Raw genomic sequence first — 21,356 nt, 5'->3', positions numbered from 1 at the left:
TAACATAAGAAAAACGGCTACGCAGTAGACTTTTAGAATTGAAACAAGAATTTTATTTGTCCAACGTTTCGACGCAGAGACATTGTTACCGTTGAGACATTTTATCCCGAGTTTGCCAGTCGGTACAAATAAAAATCGATTTTCGATGATAGATAGCTGCATAAAAAAAACTTAATAGATTGTATGTACAGGAGAAGAAATTATAAAACCTAAAAATGTTAAAATATATTACTTCATATATTACTAGCATGCACACTTTAAAAGTTATTTGAATGTAGAACTAATTAAATTCAAATGTAATTAGCAACAAAATTTGTAAAAACACACATAGCGAATAGCAAACCGGACTGCCATATGCAAATTAATGGACTGCCACAAACGAAAGAGGTTTTGAGAACAGGCGTATGTACTAAAAGAAAGAGCTACTAGGGGCGGAGAGAACTATATTGGATTCATGCAGGCTTTTCCAATCCACATCTTGAACCGGATGGTTTCTAATTGGAAGAGATTAAAGTTACAACCAAGTGTTTTAAAACAAGTTATCCAAATTATTACCGAGTATTTCTTTCGGTTGCGCATTGAATGCGAAGATTTCGATTTGGTGTCGGTGAACAATTTCACTAATCGAATTGGGTAGGGTTGCATAAACCATTGACCCACCAAGTAGTCTCCTAACCTCACTTTCTGAACCCGCCAACAACGCTGTTAGGACCCAAAAGTATCGGATAGAGTCCGGGAAAACATCCTGCGCCCAGCATAGGCGGGTCTCTAGTCAGTCATTCAGACCGTCGGGCTATCCAGCAGCGGCCACCTTGGCCCAATAATTCGGAATACGCTAAATACTGGAAAAGGCGCCCAGAACCGGAAAAAACTGGAAAAGGCGCCCAGGTGTCGGTGAAAATTGAAATTTGCTCGCTAGATTCTGAGTTTTGTTCGGTTGCTATTTGGTCGGGGTTCAGCCAAACCGCACTGAGCGGCTTTTCGACTGATATGTGATATTTTGATCGTACAAGGACAACGGAAATAGTTTCATATCAATTTAAGCGTACATTTGCAGTAGAATATCCTCAGTTATGGGGTTGAGGGATATCCGATACGATTTGCGTTTAATTAAATCTGCTAAACGAAACTTTTAGCAGAAAATTTTTCGTTGGCGCTTGGTGCGATTTGGCTGAACCCCGACCATTTGTGATTGGAAATGTGCAATATTTTGATTTTTACGGACCACCATTTGTTAATCTGAATCAATGTTTCTTCATATTTCAAAGCACAATCGCTTTATGATAGCAGTCAGCTCGATCGTAACAATGCCATCGGTAGCGGAATAATAAGCGTGTCGGAGAGAAGCGCTGCAATCAAATTATTCGCATGGTGACTGAACAAAATTTGGATACCGTCCGAAATAAGAATTCTGCTGCAATCAGCTGCAGACGTCCACTATTACTGACGCCATTGAATTATCTTCGGACTCCTTATGAACAAATTCATTGAAGCGCATTTTTTCCGGCACGTACTTGGAATTCGTCTATCGACGGCAACATTTGTTTTGTATTTTGAAGGAAAATAATCTTGGATTAAACTTCCCTTATGAGAAAATTTTCGGAGACATTCTCCACAGTGAATACATTTTCGAGGGCAAATACCCAACGACGGCCGTCGTTACGACCGATATACTCGCGCCATCAATTGTTCTTCAGTCATCATGCTAATAAATATATTGCATCGTCTCATTCCGATACGCGCTTGAGATTCTGCTACCGATGGCAACTTTGTACCGTCGCCAAGCGATTATGCTTTGCACTTTGAATAAAATTGATTTCGGAACCGATTTCATTTCCAATCACTGCAGCAACCTCTAACGACGCCTCTGCAGTGACTTGCGGTTGCACTTTGGAAAATTCATCTCAACTTTACCTTCTTTCCCAATGTCATGATGGTCCTGAAACGAATCGATTTATTTGGAATTATGTGCCTCACTAACATCAACCATTCGACCAACAATTATCCGATAGCTCGCGGCTACATACGCCGTCGAATGCCTCCAATGTTGACTGGTACACGGACGTGAATGACGCGCTGCTGATGCCGTGACGCCGCCACTGTAGCGAAAAAAAATCTGCTACACCACCACCGCTGTGACAGCCGTTGTCGCTGGGCTGGAATCGCTGTTGGACGACTGGTCCGCTGTCCGTTAAATCCTGAATGAAAATGACGCGCTGACGCAAAACACGAGTCTTTTTATACACAGAGAAAACAAAGCAGTTGACCAAAAAGCCCGTACCCTACATCAATCTGATGTCCGTGTTGGGGATGCATGAACGGGATTGATTATTTTTGATTTTTTTTCCGGTTTTGGAAATACATTACATTGTCAATATGTTAACGGTGATAGTCAATAGTATCGATGAGTTTGGAAAATTGCTGGAGAGTTTCCGAATCGATTGATAAGAAAATCTCGAAAATCAATTGAAAGATAAAGACGTTGCTTGCGTTTTAAATCTATCATAATTTCGTGACGATCTCGCATTTGTAAATTTCCATTTTACACTCTGTATCCGCGCCTTCCCCTTGGACGTAGTTTACGTCAAAAATGATATTTGCAAATTCTGTCGCCTCTCCACATCTCAATATTAAAGAGATCGAGGAATTAAAGAAAACTTAGAATTGGTGCCAGATCTGAAAAAAACTCGTTGCTATGAAAAGCAACAATAAAGCAAATGTTATTTCTGGTTTTTATGTGTTTGTTATTGCCCAAATATGGTCTAGTAGCCTAGAAAATTGTTTAAATCGACATGGGGAGAATGATCGAGATAAGGAGGTTATCAAGATGTTGAAAGGAAAAATATAAGCAAATTGAAGGGTTCGAGGAATCCATCGACATGATGAGAGATATTGAGGGACCGAGGAATCCATCGACATGATGAAAGATATTGATTTACTATTATACTAAGTATACGAGAAAGGCAAAAATACATGCTTCTGAATCACACTCAAGCAGTGCAAAATTAAAGCAGCGTCCTAGAGCCTGATTTAACAAATCAAGTCAATAAAAAAAATGTTGTGGGAGGAAATCACTCTTATAAAAATATTGAATTCTTCTCAGTTTGATTACTTATTCCACACAATTAAAAGACTACAACCAGGTGAAACAGATTTTTTTTTCTCAGTTAAAGGATTGAACTTGTAATTTTTCAAATTCGGAATGCTGATCAAATTCTTTCCACTCGAAAAATAGGAAGGTTATGTTTGCGGTTCTCATTAATCGGCAAGTTTGAATCACTCTTATCAGATAGGTACTTGAAATGTCTACACCAGTATTTGAATCACTTCAATTGGAAGATTTATACATTTTTAAAAACTAAAATCAGGAATTTGAATTTTCAACCGCAAAGTTATACTTTTTCCAGTCGGACCAACCTCATTAGACTTAACAAACAATTGATTTTTTTTCTTCTAAATTTAACAATGGTTTCTTTCCAATTAAATTTAGTTCCTTTTTTCATACATTGGAACAAGAAAAAAGTTTTCCTAGTTTTTATTTTGTAAGATTTGACTTACGGTTCATAGCAAAATTGATTATTCCGAACGAAGGTAACCAACAACAATAATTTTTAGTATTCTTATTGGATTATTTTAGTTTTTCAATCATCGTACAGCTGGATTCTCCACAATAACATATTTAAAATATGTACGTGTAGGAGATTGGATTTACTTTAATCGGAATTTGATTGAAACTAATGAGGTGTGCGCCGCCACGCCACGCCGCCGCCGCCGACAGTTTTTGACACGCCGCAGCCGCCGGCAGTTTTGCATCGGCGCGCCGCCGTTTTAAATTTGTCACGCCGTTGGTCTATAATTCTCCACGCCGATACAAAATTAAAGAAGTCCGCAGAATTTTCCATTAAAATTAGGACGATTTATTGAAATTTCCGTAGATTTTTCCGCATTGGCGTAACTAGCCCCGATGGCTAGGGGAGGGGGGGGGGGTTTGCTTCTATAGCCCCTTCATCTATTTTCTCTAGTTTAAGATTCTTTCCGAAAATTCTCGAACATTTTACCACCTCATCTTATTGATAATCTGATAAATACGGTTCAACCACGCACCTAAGGCAATTGCGGATCAATCACACTCATCCATATTCTTTTTCCTCAAGCATGTGCTTTCTGCTGTAGCCCATAGTATCGAAGTATGTTTGTTTACCAGCCGATGATTGCTACAACAACTCAAGTTGATAGCGTACGGCTTTGCATCTAAGTATAGTAGCGCTCGGTTTGTCCCGCACACTGAAAGAACAATATGTGACGGGTCACCGTCAGGTTCCCACCGGTAGGCAGTGGAAATTTTTGCATTAAATGCAACATTCCGCCAGGGTTTTCGACGGGAATCCTCCAAGGATTTCGATGACCGAAGGAAATCTCTAGGGATTCTGAAGGCAATACACCGGGATTTCGACAGGAATGTTCCAGGGCGTCCAATGATGATCTTATGAACATCCTCCACCATCTAGGAATTTCGACATCCAGGAATTTGAAAGGGTACGTTCTAGTGTATCGAACGGAAATGTTTCAGGGATTCCAATGAGAATCTTCTAGAGATTCCAAATAGCTTCCTCCAAGAATTCCGACGAGAATATTCATGGATTTCGTAGGCAATGTTCCAGGGATGTAGGAGCAAATCTTCGAATGATTCCGAAGCAATCTGTAGAAATCGTGGAGGGACTCCGAATCAATCCTCCAGAGATTCCGTAAAGAATTCTCCAGCAATTCCGAAGGCAATCCTCCATGTATGTTTAAGCAAATCCTTGAAGGATTCCGAAATAAATCGTCGAGGAAGTCCAAAATTAATCTTCTAGGAATTCCGAAGCAAATCGTCGAAGTATTCCGAAGCAATTCGTCGAGGGATACCGAAGAAAATCGTTAGAGGGATTCCGATCGTTCAGGGATTCCTAGGCAAAACGTCGAGAGACTCCAAAATGAATATTCAAGGGATTCTGAAACAAATCGTCGAAGTATTCTAAAACAAATCGTCAAGGAATTCCGCAAATCTCCGAACATTTTTGAAACAAATCTTCGAACGACTCCGGAGGAATTCCGAAGATTCTGAAACAAATCCTCCATGGATTATGAAGGGTATCTCCCACAGATCCCCAAGGGTATCCCATAACGATACCGAAAGGAATCCAGTGTGAATTCTTCTGGATTCCGGTTGGAATACTTCGATGACTCTCAAAGGAATTCTTTTGAGATTCCTATGAGAATTCTTCTCGGATGCTGATGGAATCTGTGGAAATTATCATGCTGCTAGGCAAGCGGAAGTCTGCTGGAAAACTGTCACTCCAGTCCGTGATGGTTGACCACATGTATTTGACTTCTGGCAAAGTATCACGTTTGCTTTGATTGATATTTTAGTAGCTCTCCGTTGTTGTTCATATCAAGCTTACTTTGATGCTTTCAAATCAATTAGATATTGCCTTTTCATAATTATCAACAAGTGCAATTTCACTGGCACACAGGAATCTTTCTCAGAAATGAAAAAAAAGCTCATTTGTCTTCCACTCATTTCATTATGATAGGCTTAATATGTCTTCAAACTTTTTCATTAATTCATTATGCTATATATTGAAAATTTATATCACTGCTAATGATCTTTTCAAATCCTAGGGGGGCAATTTTTTTCTAGAAAGGGATAAGTCCCCCCTCTTATTTGACAATTTGGTCATTTTGCAAGTGTCACTCGGCTGAATTGGTCACTTTGCGCCAAAAAAAACCGTTTAGCTGCACATGTTATTTGGCAGAAATGCCGTTTGGATGCAATGTTTGTTTAGCAGAGCCAAATAACTCTTTCTGCCAAACGACCATTTCTACCAAACGGCATTTTCGGCTAAATTACAATTTCAGCCAAATAAACTGTTCGGGCGAACAACTTTTTCGGCTGTTTGTCGTTCTCCGCCAAATGTCATTTTCGGTCAAACCATTTCGACCTAATACCGTTTCGGACAAACGTTTAATTCGACCTAATGGAATTTGGCTAGATGACTTTCGGCCAAACAACAGGTAGGGCAATTTGCCAATTTGGATAGACACAAGGCCTAAAGGTGTTTGGCCGCATATGTCATTTGGCCGAACAAACCATTTGACTAAAACTTTGGCCGACAATTTTATTTAGCTGAAATGGACATACGGCCGAAAATTGTCGTTCGGCCGACTGGCCATTCGACCGCTAAAGTCGTTTGCTCAAAAAGTTGTTTGGCCGAAATTGTCAGAAGAAAGGCCGAACCGGTGGATATTTTTGACCATATATCAACATTTGGTTGTTGGACCAAATGACATTTTTGACCAAATGGCCCTTTCTGTCGAAAAATTTTTTCGACCGAACGATATTTTCGGCCTAATGACCGTTTCAGACTTGTTAGAGAAGAGTGTTTATTACCAATTCGGCCGTATGTCGCTTTGGCCAAATGAAATTTTTGGCCCAACTGTTTTCCGTTTTATGTATAACCGTTTCCGGAGAAGTTTGCATAAAAAATTTCAAAATTTCAAAGTAGTAGCCATGGAAAATACGAAAATAATTTTTAAATGAATATTTTAGAGAAGCTCAAAGAATTTTTGGGAGAAGTTCATCAGATTTTTCCGTCGAAATTCAGAAGATTCTTCTGTTGAAGTCTTGAAAAAATCCTGAAAAAATGCAGAAAAAATCTTCAAGAAACGTACGTAAAAAACTCCACGCCAATTCACGCCGCCGCCGCCGGCTAAAATGGCTTTCGGCGTGACGCCATAAACGCCGCCGTCGCTGACCAAAATTCTGGCAAACGCCACCGCCGCCGATTTTTGGACCGGCGCACACCTCTAATTGAAACCCAAAGATTGAGTTCTGTCTGATTGAATGATTGAAATATTCACAAAAAAAATACTGAAACGACTCCGAAAGCAATATTGATTTTCTTGAATTTGAAATCTAATCAGATGGCGAGCTTACCTTAGATCAAAAGTCACCTCAACATAAAACAACAACAAACAAAAACTGCAGATTGAATTCTGTTCAGTTCTGAAATATGAAATTTAATTCGAATGGAAGACTTCTTCGCGTTCTTTACAGTTGGTAAATCGTTTTCTTCTTCAAGATTGGATTCAAGAATCTCTACTTATTATTAGTTATTACTAGTTATTAGGCCAAAAACAAGCTGACCGAACAGCTAATGGCTGAACAAATCATCTTCTCTCTTATTGGCATTACCCAGTAAACACAAAATCGTATATGACGCAACATAAGACGCTAAAGTGGAGGTGATATGCGTCCATATTGTATGGAGAAGTACCTATATGGCCTCCACTTTATCATCTTATGTGACATCATATACGATCTTGAGTTGACTGGGTACATTCCCCTCTGGGACATTGCCGCCTCGCTGTTTGGTGTTCATTCAGCACTTCTTAAGTTATTAACCGCGTGGTTTCTAAGCCAATTTACCAGTTTTGCATCATGAGGCCAACACGATGATACTTTTTTGCCCAGGGAAGTCGAGAAAATTTCCAAACCGAAAATTGCCTAGACCGGCACCGGGAATCGAACCCTGCAACCATCATCAGCATGGTCTTGCTTTATAGCCGCGCATCTTACCGCTAGGCTAAGAAGGGCCTCTGAAAAAATCATGCGGCCGAAAATTTCGTTTGGCAGAACGGAGCATTTGGCCAAACGGATCATAGGGTCGTAAATGCCATTTTCTACCATCGTTTGCTCGAACAGTTCAATATGCCTGTGGAGTTTATTCTAGCTGTAGTCAAGCGAGAGCCTCTTGAATCACCTTATGCCACTGATGGTTCACTACGTGTGACAGACGATTCATTTACCGATTGCTTTGATTGCTAATAATGTGGCAGTCAGTTGTGGTTCACATTAAACCTGCTTAGATGGTTTTGAAGTTATTGAATATTCGCTTTATATAGTAAACAACAAGTGCTATCTCACTGCCACACATTCCCCCTCTTCTGAGGTATTTTAATAAAAAAAAAAGGTATTTTGGTCATTACAATTGTTCTTCTATGAAAAACGAATACTTCGAAAATAAAAAGTTTGTTTTTTAACTATATTTGGCATTATACCATACTCACTTAACTACAATGGGACGAAGTTGAATTAAACTTGTTAAAATATCATGACTTAACACACGAACATTAGCAACACTAAGTCGCACTGAGTACATTATGCGAACATAACTCGCCCTCATATAAATATTCACAACACCCACTCGCACTAAGTCGCACTGAGCATCCATCGCGCTCATTCTAAAAAAATAACATCACTAAATCGTACTGCGCTTTTTTATGCTCGCACTACTCGCGCTCTATACGAACATTAGCAACACCAAGTGGTACTGAGCACCTTATGCCAGCAGCACTCACGCTCATTAAAAATATCAACACTAAGTCGTACTGAGCGCTTTCATTGAACCTGCATATCAAAGATGTTAATTAATCGACGTTTTTATTATTACTGGTATCAAAATTGATACCTCTACCAGAAAGAGTTAAGTTAGTCGGTCGGGGTTGTGCTGATCCGCACCAAATGTCAATGAAAAATCACTCAATTTTAGCACAAAATAATGTGTAGCGATTCTAATTATTAAGATTTCTCGATTCAGTAATCGAGGATATTCACATTAAAATGATATACTTTGTTTTCTGTTTTACAAACAAAGCATTACAATGAAAATCTGCTTGATATGGCTTAGCAGAACCTCGGCCAGCTTAGATCTGCCTTTTTCAAAGATAAATCTGGGAAAGCAATTTTGTGGTCTAGTCGAGGAATTAGTTCCGTCGACTTCGTTGCTTGAAATGGTTTCATAACACCAGTCCATCCAGTGGACAAATATAGAAACTGTAACAAACATCGCAAATATAATTAGTACGCCCTTCAACGCATCATAACACCTAACCTAAGGAATAGCTACGTGATTAGGATGCAGAGATGAATCTAACCAAGCAACAACACAAGTGGGGTACATCGCAAGGTCAAATTGAAAGCTTCTTACTCTTTCATGGACTTACTGCTTACAGTTTTAACGGCTTTGAAATTGACCAGCGATTCCAGATATGCAGGTCCAATTTTGAATTCCACGTACAATCTTAAATACTTTCTGCACACGGAAAATGGGATTTGACCAAGTTGATATTGAATGACTATTTGTATGGAAGATTTGTTTTTTTTTATGGAAGAGCGGTATCATTCCAATCGAAAGAATAGACTTCCTTCAGTCGAAGAAAAAAAAAGTACTTCCTGGGTGTCAGGGTGTTTAGATTAGGGATTGAATTCATGTACAAAAAAAATTGGGTTTTTTTAACTGAATGTAATAGAATCTTTCCAATCGGAAGCCCTTTTAAATTGAATGCGTTCCAGTTTGAGATTGGATCTCTCTTCAATTGAAAAATTGATTTAATTGAATTTTCTTCACTGAAATACTGGATTTGCATTTGTTTTTTAACATTCCAAAAGTTTATTTTTTGTTTTCAAGGAATTTAGATTATCTTTTCCTTGAATAAAAAAAAATCATTTTAATTTTATGATCCGGTTTTGTCTAACTTTAACTCGATGATGTAGGTATTTGAAAGATTCTACAATCTGAATATTGATATAAATGGAAGATTGGTTTCCTGTTGATTCGTTGTATTATTGCGATTTCCTACGGTTGAAAAGCTGATTTTTTCCAACTAGGTAGATATTAGAAGTTTGGACATTGGATTCTCTTTATTTGATTTGAAATGTGGAGATCTGATTGAGGCTAACGATTGGATATCTTATCTTTTTTTGTCGAAATTACACGCGAAAGGTTTTACAAGCAGCTCTGTATGTATTTTCGATTCATATAATAAAAACTCTAATTAAGCCACCTACCGGAAACTGTACCTTCTTCGACCATTGTTAAAATAGTATATTGGCCATAACTTTCAAGCATATTGTATGAGCTGGTCAATTTTCAATAAAGACATTTTGGTTAGCTAACAAGAAAGGCAATATCGATCATGAAACGTCCGAAAGAAAAAACAGAAGAGCTAATTTCATTACAGGCATACCTCGATAGTACGTACCCTCGATAGTGCGTACCCTCGATAGTACGTACCCTCGATTGTACGTACATTTTACCTCGATAGTACGTACACAAAAACAAATTTTTTTGTTTGATTTTTTGTAAGATTTTAGTTAATTTTTTTTTATGTTTTGATTAAGGCACATGCGTGGGGTCTTTCATATGCTACGAAATAATTTTACATCTGATTTAAACATCATCGTGAGCTTATAACGAATTTAGTTGCAGAACTTCAAAAAAACAGGGTGTCATAAATATTAGACAGTTTCACATAGCATATAATTCAAAGTACATCTGAAACAGCTGATAACATTCTCTAAAAATATTACCAGCAATGATTGAAATTGTATGTGTATGGATGTTTAGACGATTTTCTTAGAAAGCAAAATAGCTATCCACTTAATTGAATAATTATTATGTTTATGAATTATTTTATCTATTAGTAGGAAGTTAGTTGCAGTTCTAGAACCCGTCCCCATCTATTAATTCACCTAATAGACCAGAGAATATTTCCACGAGGAAAAAATTAAATCCATCATGGGAACAGTGTTTCTTAAAAATTTGCGACAAGATGTTTCATTGATTAATTCAGTTTTCAGTAGGTTAAGTTCCAATCTATCCACTCGTTGGTGACAACATTTTTCTTGCGAAAAAAATTAGCAGCCTTAAATACTAAAGAAAATGATATTTTTTGTTGAACAATTATTTCATTCTATTTAGAGGGAAGACGGCTTTGGCAGGTTTTATTGGCAGGTTCTATTATTGGCAGGGGGGTTTTTTATGACTGACTAGGCTCAAATTTGGCCTAAACATTCTTTGCATATCAAAGAATATTGTGGCCAAATTTCATAAAATTTGGTCGACAAAACCCCCTGCCAATAATAGAACAAAACCTGCCAAAGCCGTCTTTCCCCTATTTTGATATAATTATTATGGTCTATTCCCATATCGGCGGTGGCGTGCCAGATCATTTTCAGCCAGCGGCAGTGGCGTGGCAGCGTCATTATTATTTTATTTATTCAGACTACCTACCTACTACCTACTACCAGATACCTGATACCTGATACTGTCCGACATTCTGGTTACGTGCCCGGCCCACCGCAGTCTTCCGATTTTCGCGGTGTGAACGATGGATGGTTCTCCCAGTAGCTGATGTAACTCGTGGTTCATTCGCCTCCTCCACGTACCGTCCGCCATCTGCACCCCACCATAGATGGACGCAGCACTTTCCTTTCGAAAACTCCCAGTGCACGTTGGTTCTCCACGAGCATCGTCCAGGTCTCGTGTCCGTAGAGGACTACTGATCTAATAAGCGTTTTGTAAATTGTCAGTTTGTTACAGCGGCGAACTCTATTCGATCTCGATTCGTCTTGCGGAGTCCAAAGTACGTACGATTTCCAGCCACTATGCGTCTCCGAATTTCTCTGCTGGTATCATTTTCGGCAGTCACCAGTGAGCCCAAGTACACAAATTCTTCTACCACCTCGATTTCGTCACCACCGATGCAAACTCCAAAAAATCCCTGAGAAATTTGTCTGCAAACTGGCTATTTCTCCAGATATTTTTAAGAAAATTTCGTTAAAATTCGTTTGGAGCTACCTATACGACCTCCTTTTGACCCTGGACTCATAGAACATGATTTTATAATGAAACCCGCATCAAACCCCAGGCTGCTGGACTACCCTTTCGGGGTGGGTACGAAAGATCTCTTTTAATTCCGGATCTCAGGGCGTGCGACGACGGATTTCGGAATCCTAACACAAAGCGCTACTCTCGTTTAAACGATTTATTGTCTTCTCGGTGGTGGTGGCAGAAGAAACGGTTGGTATGCACATTGTTGGTTAGGTCGTGTACCTCCTTCGGCGGGCTGGCTTGCCCACACCGGTAATGTGGAGATTGCGGCTTGTAGCTTCGATGAGATATGGGCTTCAAAGAACGGTGGCGGCGAATGTCGGATAATGGCAACGGTAACTCTCCGGTGGTCGCTTCTACTAGGCTTCTAACCGACCCAGATTGCTACGGCTTCTACAAGTGTTGGGCGGGTTCTCGCAACACTTCGGGACAAAATCGGTGTCCCATTCTTTCGGCTCTAGCTAAGGCCTTAGGACTCTAGGTAAGGACTTAGGACTCTAGGTAAGGCCGAAGAACTCGGAAGAACTTTCGCACACGTTGTAGACTATGGCTACTTGGCTTCTCTCGCGTTTATTCACCATTGTTATCGGTTTGGCTTTCAAAACTCTACTACCTTTCTACTCTTCAACGGCGAGCCCCTTCCCACCTTAAAGCCCAACGCCAAAATCTCTTTTCCCATTCCGTTTTGGATTTACCGATATCTTGCCCACTCAGCCAGTCAATCGACTGTCCAAGCGTATTTTTTTAAATTGACCGTAGGCGCAGTACTTAATTTAATGGCAATCCCAGGATTTCAAATTTAAAAGTACTCGTCGCAAAGCGTCACAGCGTGCGTGAAATAATAAAAATGACAATTGTACATTGCTTCCGTATTGAGTGGTGTGCCCTTGAAAACGCGAGTACTTTCACATTCGGATTCTGTGAGGATTGTCTTTAACATTTATTTCACTGAATTCCCGAAATCATGATTTTAAATACACACAATGTTACTCGCCGTTAACAACCTTCAAAAATTCCTCTGGAAATCATTGAAGGAATTCTCCCGGAAGAATCAGCCGGAATTCTTAAAAATTCTGCTGGTACTTCTTCTAAAATGTCTACAAAAAATCATCCAAAAATTCCTTCATGATTTTCCGAGATTTTTTTCCAGGAATTAGCAGCAAAATCTTAAAACAATAACCCCGGAAATTCTTCTAGAAACCCACTCTAATTTTCTTTCAGAAATTCCTCCACGAAGCCTCCAAAAATGTCTCCGGAAATTACTTCAAGAAGTTCTCCTTTACAAATTCCCAGAAAATTTCTTCATAAACTCCCGGAAATCGTTTCGAGATTCCCACAGAAATTTTCAAGCTGTTGTGCAGAGAATTCCTTCAAGAGATACTCCGGGAAGTTTCTTTTTTAGGAAGAGTTTTAGAAGGAATTCTTATGGGAGTATTCCTGGAGAATTTTCTATAGTATGTCCTGAAGGAGGAGATCCCAAATGGCTTTTTAGATAAGTTTTTAATGGATTTTCCTATGAATTTCCTGGAGAAATTTCTAGGAATTCCTAGAAGTTTTATTCAAATGAAGTTCATAAGGAATTTTGAAAGGAAAATATTTTTAAATTTCCAAGCAAATTGCAAATAAGGTTATGAAATAATTTCAGACTGACATACGAAACAAATTCTATTAGGAATTTCAGGGGACGTTTTAGGAGTTATTCTTTAGTTTTATGTTTCTCCGAGAATAGGTTGAATAAAAAAGGATCTAGTGGCCATGATATTTCCCACGTCACACTTTTTGGTCACAGATCACGGTATACAGAATCAAGGTAGGCTCGTAAAGAAAATGACAGTTCAAAAGTGACGTGATTGCTATCGCTGTATGGACGAGTGCAAAAGAAGGCCATACTAAAACGTAGAGCGTTGGCTTGCATCGTCTCGAACAGCGATAGCAGTGACATCAATTGTTTAAAATGGAAATTGATGTTTACACACGTGTCGATAGTGCCTTGTTTGTGTATGCCGTGGCCACAGATCAAATCTACGCTAGCTGCAGTTGTGAGTAGATCGTCATCCAGATTTACATTTTAAGACTTTATTGACAGACATCGCCTCAATTCGTCGAGCTGAGTAGATCGGTATATGAAAGTAGACCCTCCGGGCATCTTATGAAAACTTCGTTTTTGGAGTGAACATATAGCCTTTTCGTTACACCTTGGTGTACGAGAAAAGTAAACACGATTCTAAAGATGAGGATACTAAAAAAAAACTTCGAATGTTATCCCGTTTTTACATCTTCGAAATTTGTTTTGTTATTTTTATACTCATCATTGTGTTAAGTACCTATATAATAACAAATCATAATAAACTTTTTCATTCACATAAAATCTATAGGGGAAATCCATAAAATACGTCACGTAAAAATGTAGCGATCTATCAACCACGGCCAATTGTCGCTTTTTGTAGTAGCATGCATAATTATGTACCATGTGTAACATATCCTTAAAATATTATTTTTGCAAATGTCACGTAATTTATGGATTTTCTTTTTAAAATACAGTATTTTGTAAAAAAAAGCCTCACATGCACAAATAATTTTGCTCCATGCTACATTTAAAGAAAATCTGGGTCTTGTTGGTCCCTTGTGTACTATATTAAATACAAATATGCTTAGAGTACAGAGCCTTCTATCGAAACTTTGACTTCCGGGTGGTTTTATGATCATTCTGCTATTCCTAAATAAACAAAAAAAGGCAAAAACAATTTTTTTGTTCGGATTTTTTTTTGCTTTGATAGTACGTACGCTTCGATAGTACGTACACTAAAATTTCGCAGGTGTACGTACTATCGAGGTATGCCTGTACCACATTCCACTTGTAAAACACGCTGGGAATTAATGGGTTAACCATTTATACCCCGGGAGGCAAAAATGCATTCCATTTGAATACGAATTCACACCGCTGCTGCTCGTGGTCCTTCCTTTTAATTCGATGCATTCTCCAACAAGAGCGCGACGAAAACTCACCACGCGAACGCATCGCGCGTCGTCGCGTCAAACTCACCTCAGCCATACACATTCATGAGGGACCGGGCGTCGCGTCGCTCTCACCTGCTTGCTCGACGCGCGATCGTCGAATGCACCTCCCCGTGGGACTGTTACTGGCTGTTGATGTTGATCCACGACGCGACCGACGCCGGCCATTCAGTCGTCTACTGGCGATGGTTGGCGATAGACGTTTTCGCGTTAAGCCCGGTGGATAATTTCGTTGTGCAGCAGCAACGTCTCAACTCTCGGTCGTCCCCAATTTGTTCTGTTTCGCTGGGGCTCGATGCTTGTGCATGGAGTCTCCAATTAACTTCAATTAGACGGTTCAAATCGGCGAGACCGCTGCGTACTCCGTTGTGATGGATGGCTGGTGACTGTATTTCTTGGAGCGTTCTAAACAAGCCCTGTGACAGTTGTGCCCATTTTTGTGTTGTTCTGTCGTGAGTGGATTCAGCTGCACAGTGCAGGTCTCCGTAAAATCCTAAGCGATCCCGCGTTCCGCGTGGAGCGGGCAGCCCCGCATTTGTGTCGAGTGTGTAATTCAGGTGAAAACTGGCAATTCTCGTGATTACGATAATTATGTTTCTCGGCTAGTCTCCAACGAAGACACGGTGAAGAAGAAGAAGACATGGAGAGTGATTGCGCGCGAGTGCAGCACATTTCAGCTCCAACAAAGCTCCAACACCTGCCGCAGAAGAATTGAAGTATGAACGACCTCGAAATTGAAATTTTGTGCCTTCCAACACCACCGCCCTCAACTCCCCGCCCAGAAGAAGATAAAGTGATCGGTAGTGAGTGTCCGCGTGTTCGCGAGGGAGTTTTCGATAAGCTTCAATGACCACCGTCGTTTTTGAAAGTTTTTCCGAACCTTCGACGCCCGGCAGTCTGCCTGCTGCAGTCAGTCAGTTGGCCCTCCGCTCTAGTGAAATGGTAAAAAACGAAGATCTGCTTTGATAACACACCGGACTGGTGCTTGGGATGCTGATCTACCACCGTCCACCTAATCGATTACAACAATCATAATAATTTGCGCTCGGGTGCATTTCAATCCGGGCTACACGCGAACCAATCCCCCAGAATGAAATAGAAACTCGTGACTGGTGCGCGCAAGATTGATTGGAAAACCGTGCGGCGGGGGCGGCGGCGGCGGCGGCGAACTGTGTTTGTGGAAAGTGAGAGTTTTCGATAATGGCTACCGCGGAGGCGGTCGAATTTTAATCGAACGGACCGCAACTTTGAACCCTCTGCCCTCTCGGTGCGATCGTGATGAAGATGAGTGTCAACGGTGGTGGCACCACTGCTTCTACCGTTGTTGGACCACCACCGCCACCAACGTTGAACGGTGGCACTGGTGGAAGCGGCAATGTTGCTGCTGCGGTTGCTTTGAATAGTGCAATTTCGCCGTCAGCGTCGCAGCCGCATTCACCGCAGCAGAACCAACCGCAACCGCTGGGACATAACGGGGCTCTGTGGGACGTTGGGGGCGGTGGCAGTGGCGCACCGTCACTGACCTCGCTGTCCCGGTTGAACAGTATGGAGTGCTGGGACTACACGATCGAGCTGGAGTGTCTACGGGGACCGGAAGGTAAGCGCTTGGGTGCCGTTTCATGTCTCAGGTTAATTTATGCTGCATATGCTGAGGGCTAACAATGTAGTTCATCGCAATTTTTTTTGAGTTACAGTTTTTTCGTTCAATATTATCAGAAACCATCATTTGAGTGCTCTAAGACATCCACTCCAAGAATATTTGAAATATTGTCAGAAATTGTATATACGATAATCTTTTACGAATATACAATAATAAACAAATAAACAAAATAACGGGAGTTACCTCTTCATACTTTTTCTCCCAGTTGCTGACGAGCTATCATTAAATTTAAAATATATTTCAATAAGGAAATTCTCAACTTCTTGTTTGTTTCTGCCATAATGTTCCTTTTTTTTTTTAAATATTGTTCGATTTGATCCTACTTTATTTTGGGTTTTGAGTAAAATTGTAAAATGGCTTCTAAACCAAGTTTTGCTAAATTTGTTAATCTGATTTTCGATATGAACCTTAAAAGTTTTCAACGACTCACCAAAGCACTGATTTTATAGAAAACCACGCTGAAAATGTGTTTTTGATTAGTTTTTACTAGGAAGATCTTGTATACTAGACCGGTATATTATTGCAGATGCTAGCTTTTTCAACGTCAATTCGGCCTACAGCAGATGTTCCGGATATACCTTTGCTGTTTAGTGAATTTATGATTGGGTTAGTTTTCATTAATTTCGAAACTTTTTAATTGACGCATGACGCCTAATGTAAGGTTTAGGTAAGCACGATTTCCCTCGTCCTTCAATCAGTTGGCGAATTTTGTAGGCCGGTTCAACCAGCGGTCTGATAGCCGAAATTGGGAGTGAGCTGATAAACAATTTAGACATTACCCGTTCCCTTTCATAGTTTCGTACCGATCTGACAGTTGGCGTCAGAAATTTCTCATAGAAAAAGGCTAAATGGAATGGTTTCGAGTAAAAGTAATGTTGTCCTCTGAATTGCGACTTTATGACCTCTGGTTGAACCAACATGCTCGATTGGCCAACTGATGGAAAAAGATAATCATGATGACGAACTGTGGATTTTTCTCTAGCATTTGGAAATTCTTCTCAAATTCGCTGATTACGTTATTGAGCAACGACGAATTGACAAATAGTTGACACAATCCTCACATAATCCTAATTTAAAAGTACTCGCGTTTTCAAGGACACACCACAAGTAACGCACAACTGTCATTTTTTATTATTTTAGCTTTTCTGCGTTGCCCTAGAAAACGCGAGTATAGTCAATATCCATGAGTCGATACTGAAGGGGCCATCGACTCATGGAAATAACGAGGAGTGGAATAGAAGATCTTTGGAAAGCTTTTTTTTTATAGTCTTTATTAAGGAGACTATCAGCCCGAGGCTCTTTGGAACGCTGAAAGGTCCCCATCACAGTAACCCAAAAATATTTTTATAGTATGGCATAATTTGCTTCCATGAGTCGATATCGAGTCATAGAACATCGACTCATGGAGGTTAAACTGTGCTTTCGCATTTTAATTTCGTGAGGATTGTTCTTAAGGTCACTCCTGACGGAATCCAAATTTCAAAGTGCTCGCGTTTTCGGGGGCACACCACTCGATACGGAAGCAACGCACAACTGTCATTTTTATTTTTTTCACGCATGCTGCGACGCAGCAAAACTAAATCAACAAAAATGACAGTTGTGCGTTGCTTCCGTGTCGAATGGTGTGCCCCTGAAAACGCGAGTACTTTGAAACTTGGATTCCGTCAGGAGTGCCCTTAATACACGCATAAGATGCCGTAGACCAAAACCACAAAACTGTAGTTCTCAATTTTTACATTCCACTCCTGATTCCAACTTCCATCCAATTGGATCCTTTTCGTTCTTTCCTAATCCTTTTCGATTCCTGTCCTATGTCTCTTCCGTTACTGGCATTTTTTCGAATCGTCAAATCTCCAATGGAGGAAATTTTGGAGGATTTTTTTATAGGAGCGATTCCTTCATCAGTGCTGCCACCTAAGAAAAACTTGAGAAAAAGTCTTGTCCTCCCCTATCCAACATAACACAAGGCAAAACTGTCCCGAAAATAAAATGATTAATTCGTGAAATGGTTTGAAAGCACAATCGAAACAATAATGTCCAAAATCTGCTCGGTCCGGCTCGAATGATCATAATTTTGTGAGAAAATACTCAAACTTATTCCAGTACCTAGTTCCTTTGCTATTATAAGAATAAATAATCATACGGTCCATTTCTTGGTTCAAATCTACTGAACTATTAGAAAAATGAATCTGGAACGACATTACGGGGAAAAGCATAATCAAGATTCAAAGTCAATCTCCCCAAGTAATTAGAATAATTGCTGATCTCACTATAAATGCATTTTTCTTAAGTCTTACTTTACTTCTACAATCTGGTGCACATTTAGAAAAGCCGATTTCAAAGGAGGAAAAAAATGATATTTATCTTCACGAACAACTCACTGAGAATATCATAAGCTTATATTCAAGCAAGTGCTATACAAATCATAACTAATGAGCATTTAGGCTCGGTTGACTCCGAAATTCCATAAAAATCCATTTTGACGTAGGATAACGTCCTTCGGGAAGATAGGAAGGTCATTCTGCAGATTCAAATTTGATACCGTCACGAATAGTGTTCATGGGGCCCTCCTTAGCCGTGCGGTAAGACGCGCGGCTACAAAGCAAGACCATGCTGAGGGTGGCTGGGTTCGATTCCCGGTGCCGGTCTAGGCAATTTTCGGATTGGAAATTGTCTCGACTTCCCTGGGCATAAAAGTATTATCGTGCTAGCCTCATGATATACGGATGCAAAATGGTAACCTGGCTTAGAAACCTCGCAGTTAATAACTGTGGAAGTGCTTAATGAACACTAAGCTGCGAGGCGGCTCTGTCCCAGTGTGGGGATGTAATGCCAATAAGAAGAAGAAGAAGAAGAAGAAGATGATGAATAGTGTTCAGTCGTCTTATAGCCGATTTTGGAAATTTTGATATCAATCAATCAACGAACTCTATAAGATTTTGCCCAACTTTTAAAAACAAAGGCGCAAAACTATTAAAAAATTGAATTTCGTCAAGCTTTGTTAAAAATCGATAAACCAAGCAATTCCCTACGCACATCGCAGGCACAGACATCAAAATCGTGCAACTTACTCTACCTCAGTTCAATCAAGACTTCACGGAGAGCGGAAACGAGGGCTGACGCAACGATGATGTCGGTAGCACCGCGGTCCCAGCGGAAAGAAAATCGTCGATTGGCCGTCGTCGCCAACATCAGCAGTATTCGAATGAGATTTCCACGCAATGATCGGACTATTGTCGGTTGGGGTTCCGCGACACCAGTAGTGATGCTGAAAATTCATTCTATCCAGCTTTCCAGGCTAGCCAAAATATCGACTTCTGTACGACAGTAACTGCTTCCGATGCTTATCTGTTGTCGACGCTGATCGATGCTGAAGGCGTATCTTAGCAACCATTCCTTATTTATTTACCTTCATTGAGCAAAAAAAAACTATTTGCGAAAAGATAAACTAGAGTTTAAACAAAACCGTTCTTGGATTTTCAGGATACTTTTTCGATATTTATAAGATAATAACCCGAGTAGGAGCGACGACCTCGACAACAGAAATTGGTATGAACTTGCCGTGCATAAGAGGTAGTATACCAAAAAAAAAAAATACCAAAAACTTATTTGCTGAATACTTGAGCCACAACATGCTTAGGTATTTCAATTCCAAACGAATAAAAATTGGTTATGAATTTGGTATTGAAATAGAATCTGATAAAAGAGTATTTTACTGATTATGGATCGACTGTACGTTTTAATTATATTTATTGAATGGCTACTCAGTCTTGCAATTATTACAACGAGTTTTTTATTGACCCGTTGTTTCAACACTGGGATTGTGTCTTTTTCAAGGGGAAAATATTTTTGTTTTTTGTCGTCGTATGTTTAGTCTAACTTGCACCGGGTGTTTGGTTAATTGTCCGTTCATGGCTTCAAGCACTGTTATCAATTTTCATTTTTTCTAGCTAAAAAAGCTAGAAAACAATTCAATTTGCGCCATTAGCTAGAAAAAATAATAACAGTGCTCTCGAAGTCATGTACGGACATTTAGACAAACATACGGTGCAAGTTAGACTAAACATACAAGGTCAAACAACAAAAATATTCTTCCTTGAAAAAGACACAATCCCCGTGTCGAAACGTCGGGTAAATAAAAAAACTCGTTTTACTAATTGCAAGACTGAGTAGCCGTTCAGTAAATATAAATAACAGAATATGTTATGGCTCAAGTATTGTACATATTAGTTTATGGTATTATTCCTTTGATGTTTTACCTCTTATGCAGGGCTAGTTCATAACAGTGCATAACAGTATTATTTATTGAGCCAACTTATCCAGCCCGGGTAGGAACAGCAGCAACAATTGGTACACGGGAAAAATCTGGAACCAAAAAGTGGCAAAATGAGTCATGATTTCGAGAAAAATATGTTTTTATGTTATGAAAATACACCATGAAAAAGGTCATGAAATCATGACTCTTTTTGCTGTAACGCAATGCTGCCGTTACGTTTACGATATTTGATGTCGAAAAGTGACAAACGGAGTCATGATATCATGAACCATGCACTCCGGAACCATGAGCCAAAGTTATGAAAACAGAATCATAATTCATGAATCTGGCATCTGTCATTTATGATTCCGATTTATTTGACGAAAAGTTGTCATCTAGGTCATGATATCATGACGCATGCACAATGGAACCATGAACTAAAGTCATGAAAGTAGGCAAATAATTCATGAATTTGATATCTGTCATTTATGATTTCTTGGGTTTAATTCAAATCTTTAATTCTCAAAATAAAAATCGCTAACTCTCCAGTCCATTTTTCCACTCAAAGATGGCTAACACATACCTATATATTAGAATATTTTTTGTGGCAACCTCAGTTAAAATCAAGTATAACTGACTAAAACATCTGTCGGCAACTAAGGGGGAGAAGGCGAGTTCGTGATTTTTTCCTTGTTTAATATTTTCTATACTT

The 21,356-nt window shown here is 39.7% G+C and overlaps 1 protein-coding gene across 4 annotated transcripts in view; it reads left to right on the top strand.

Annotated features, from left to right (window-relative positions):
* LOC134207614 (uncharacterized) overlaps positions 1 to 21,356 on the top strand; it is a 531,539-nt gene that overhangs the window by 351,376 nt on the left and 158,807 nt on the right. Inside the window, exon 1 of one of the 4 annotated variants that reach the window (XM_062683332.1) lies at positions 14,924 to 16,326. The exons of the other annotated variants lie outside the window; for them this stretch is intronic. Within the exon in view, the coding sequence (XP_062539316.1) occupies positions 16,008 to 16,326 (319 nt within the window). The 5' untranslated portion in view covers positions 14,924 to 16,007. Of the gene's footprint in view, positions 1 to 14,923; positions 16,327 to 21,356 lie in introns of those variants that run through there. 4 annotated transcript variants of the gene reach the window in all.

The sequence above is a fragment of the Armigeres subalbatus genome, chromosome 1 (genome assembly GCF_024139115.2).
Source record: "Armigeres subalbatus isolate Guangzhou_Male chromosome 1, GZ_Asu_2, whole genome shotgun sequence".
Classification (NCBI taxonomy): Eukaryota; Metazoa; Arthropoda; class Insecta; order Diptera; family Culicidae; genus Armigeres; species Armigeres subalbatus.
This window is presented reverse-complemented; position numbering and strand designations above follow the sequence as displayed.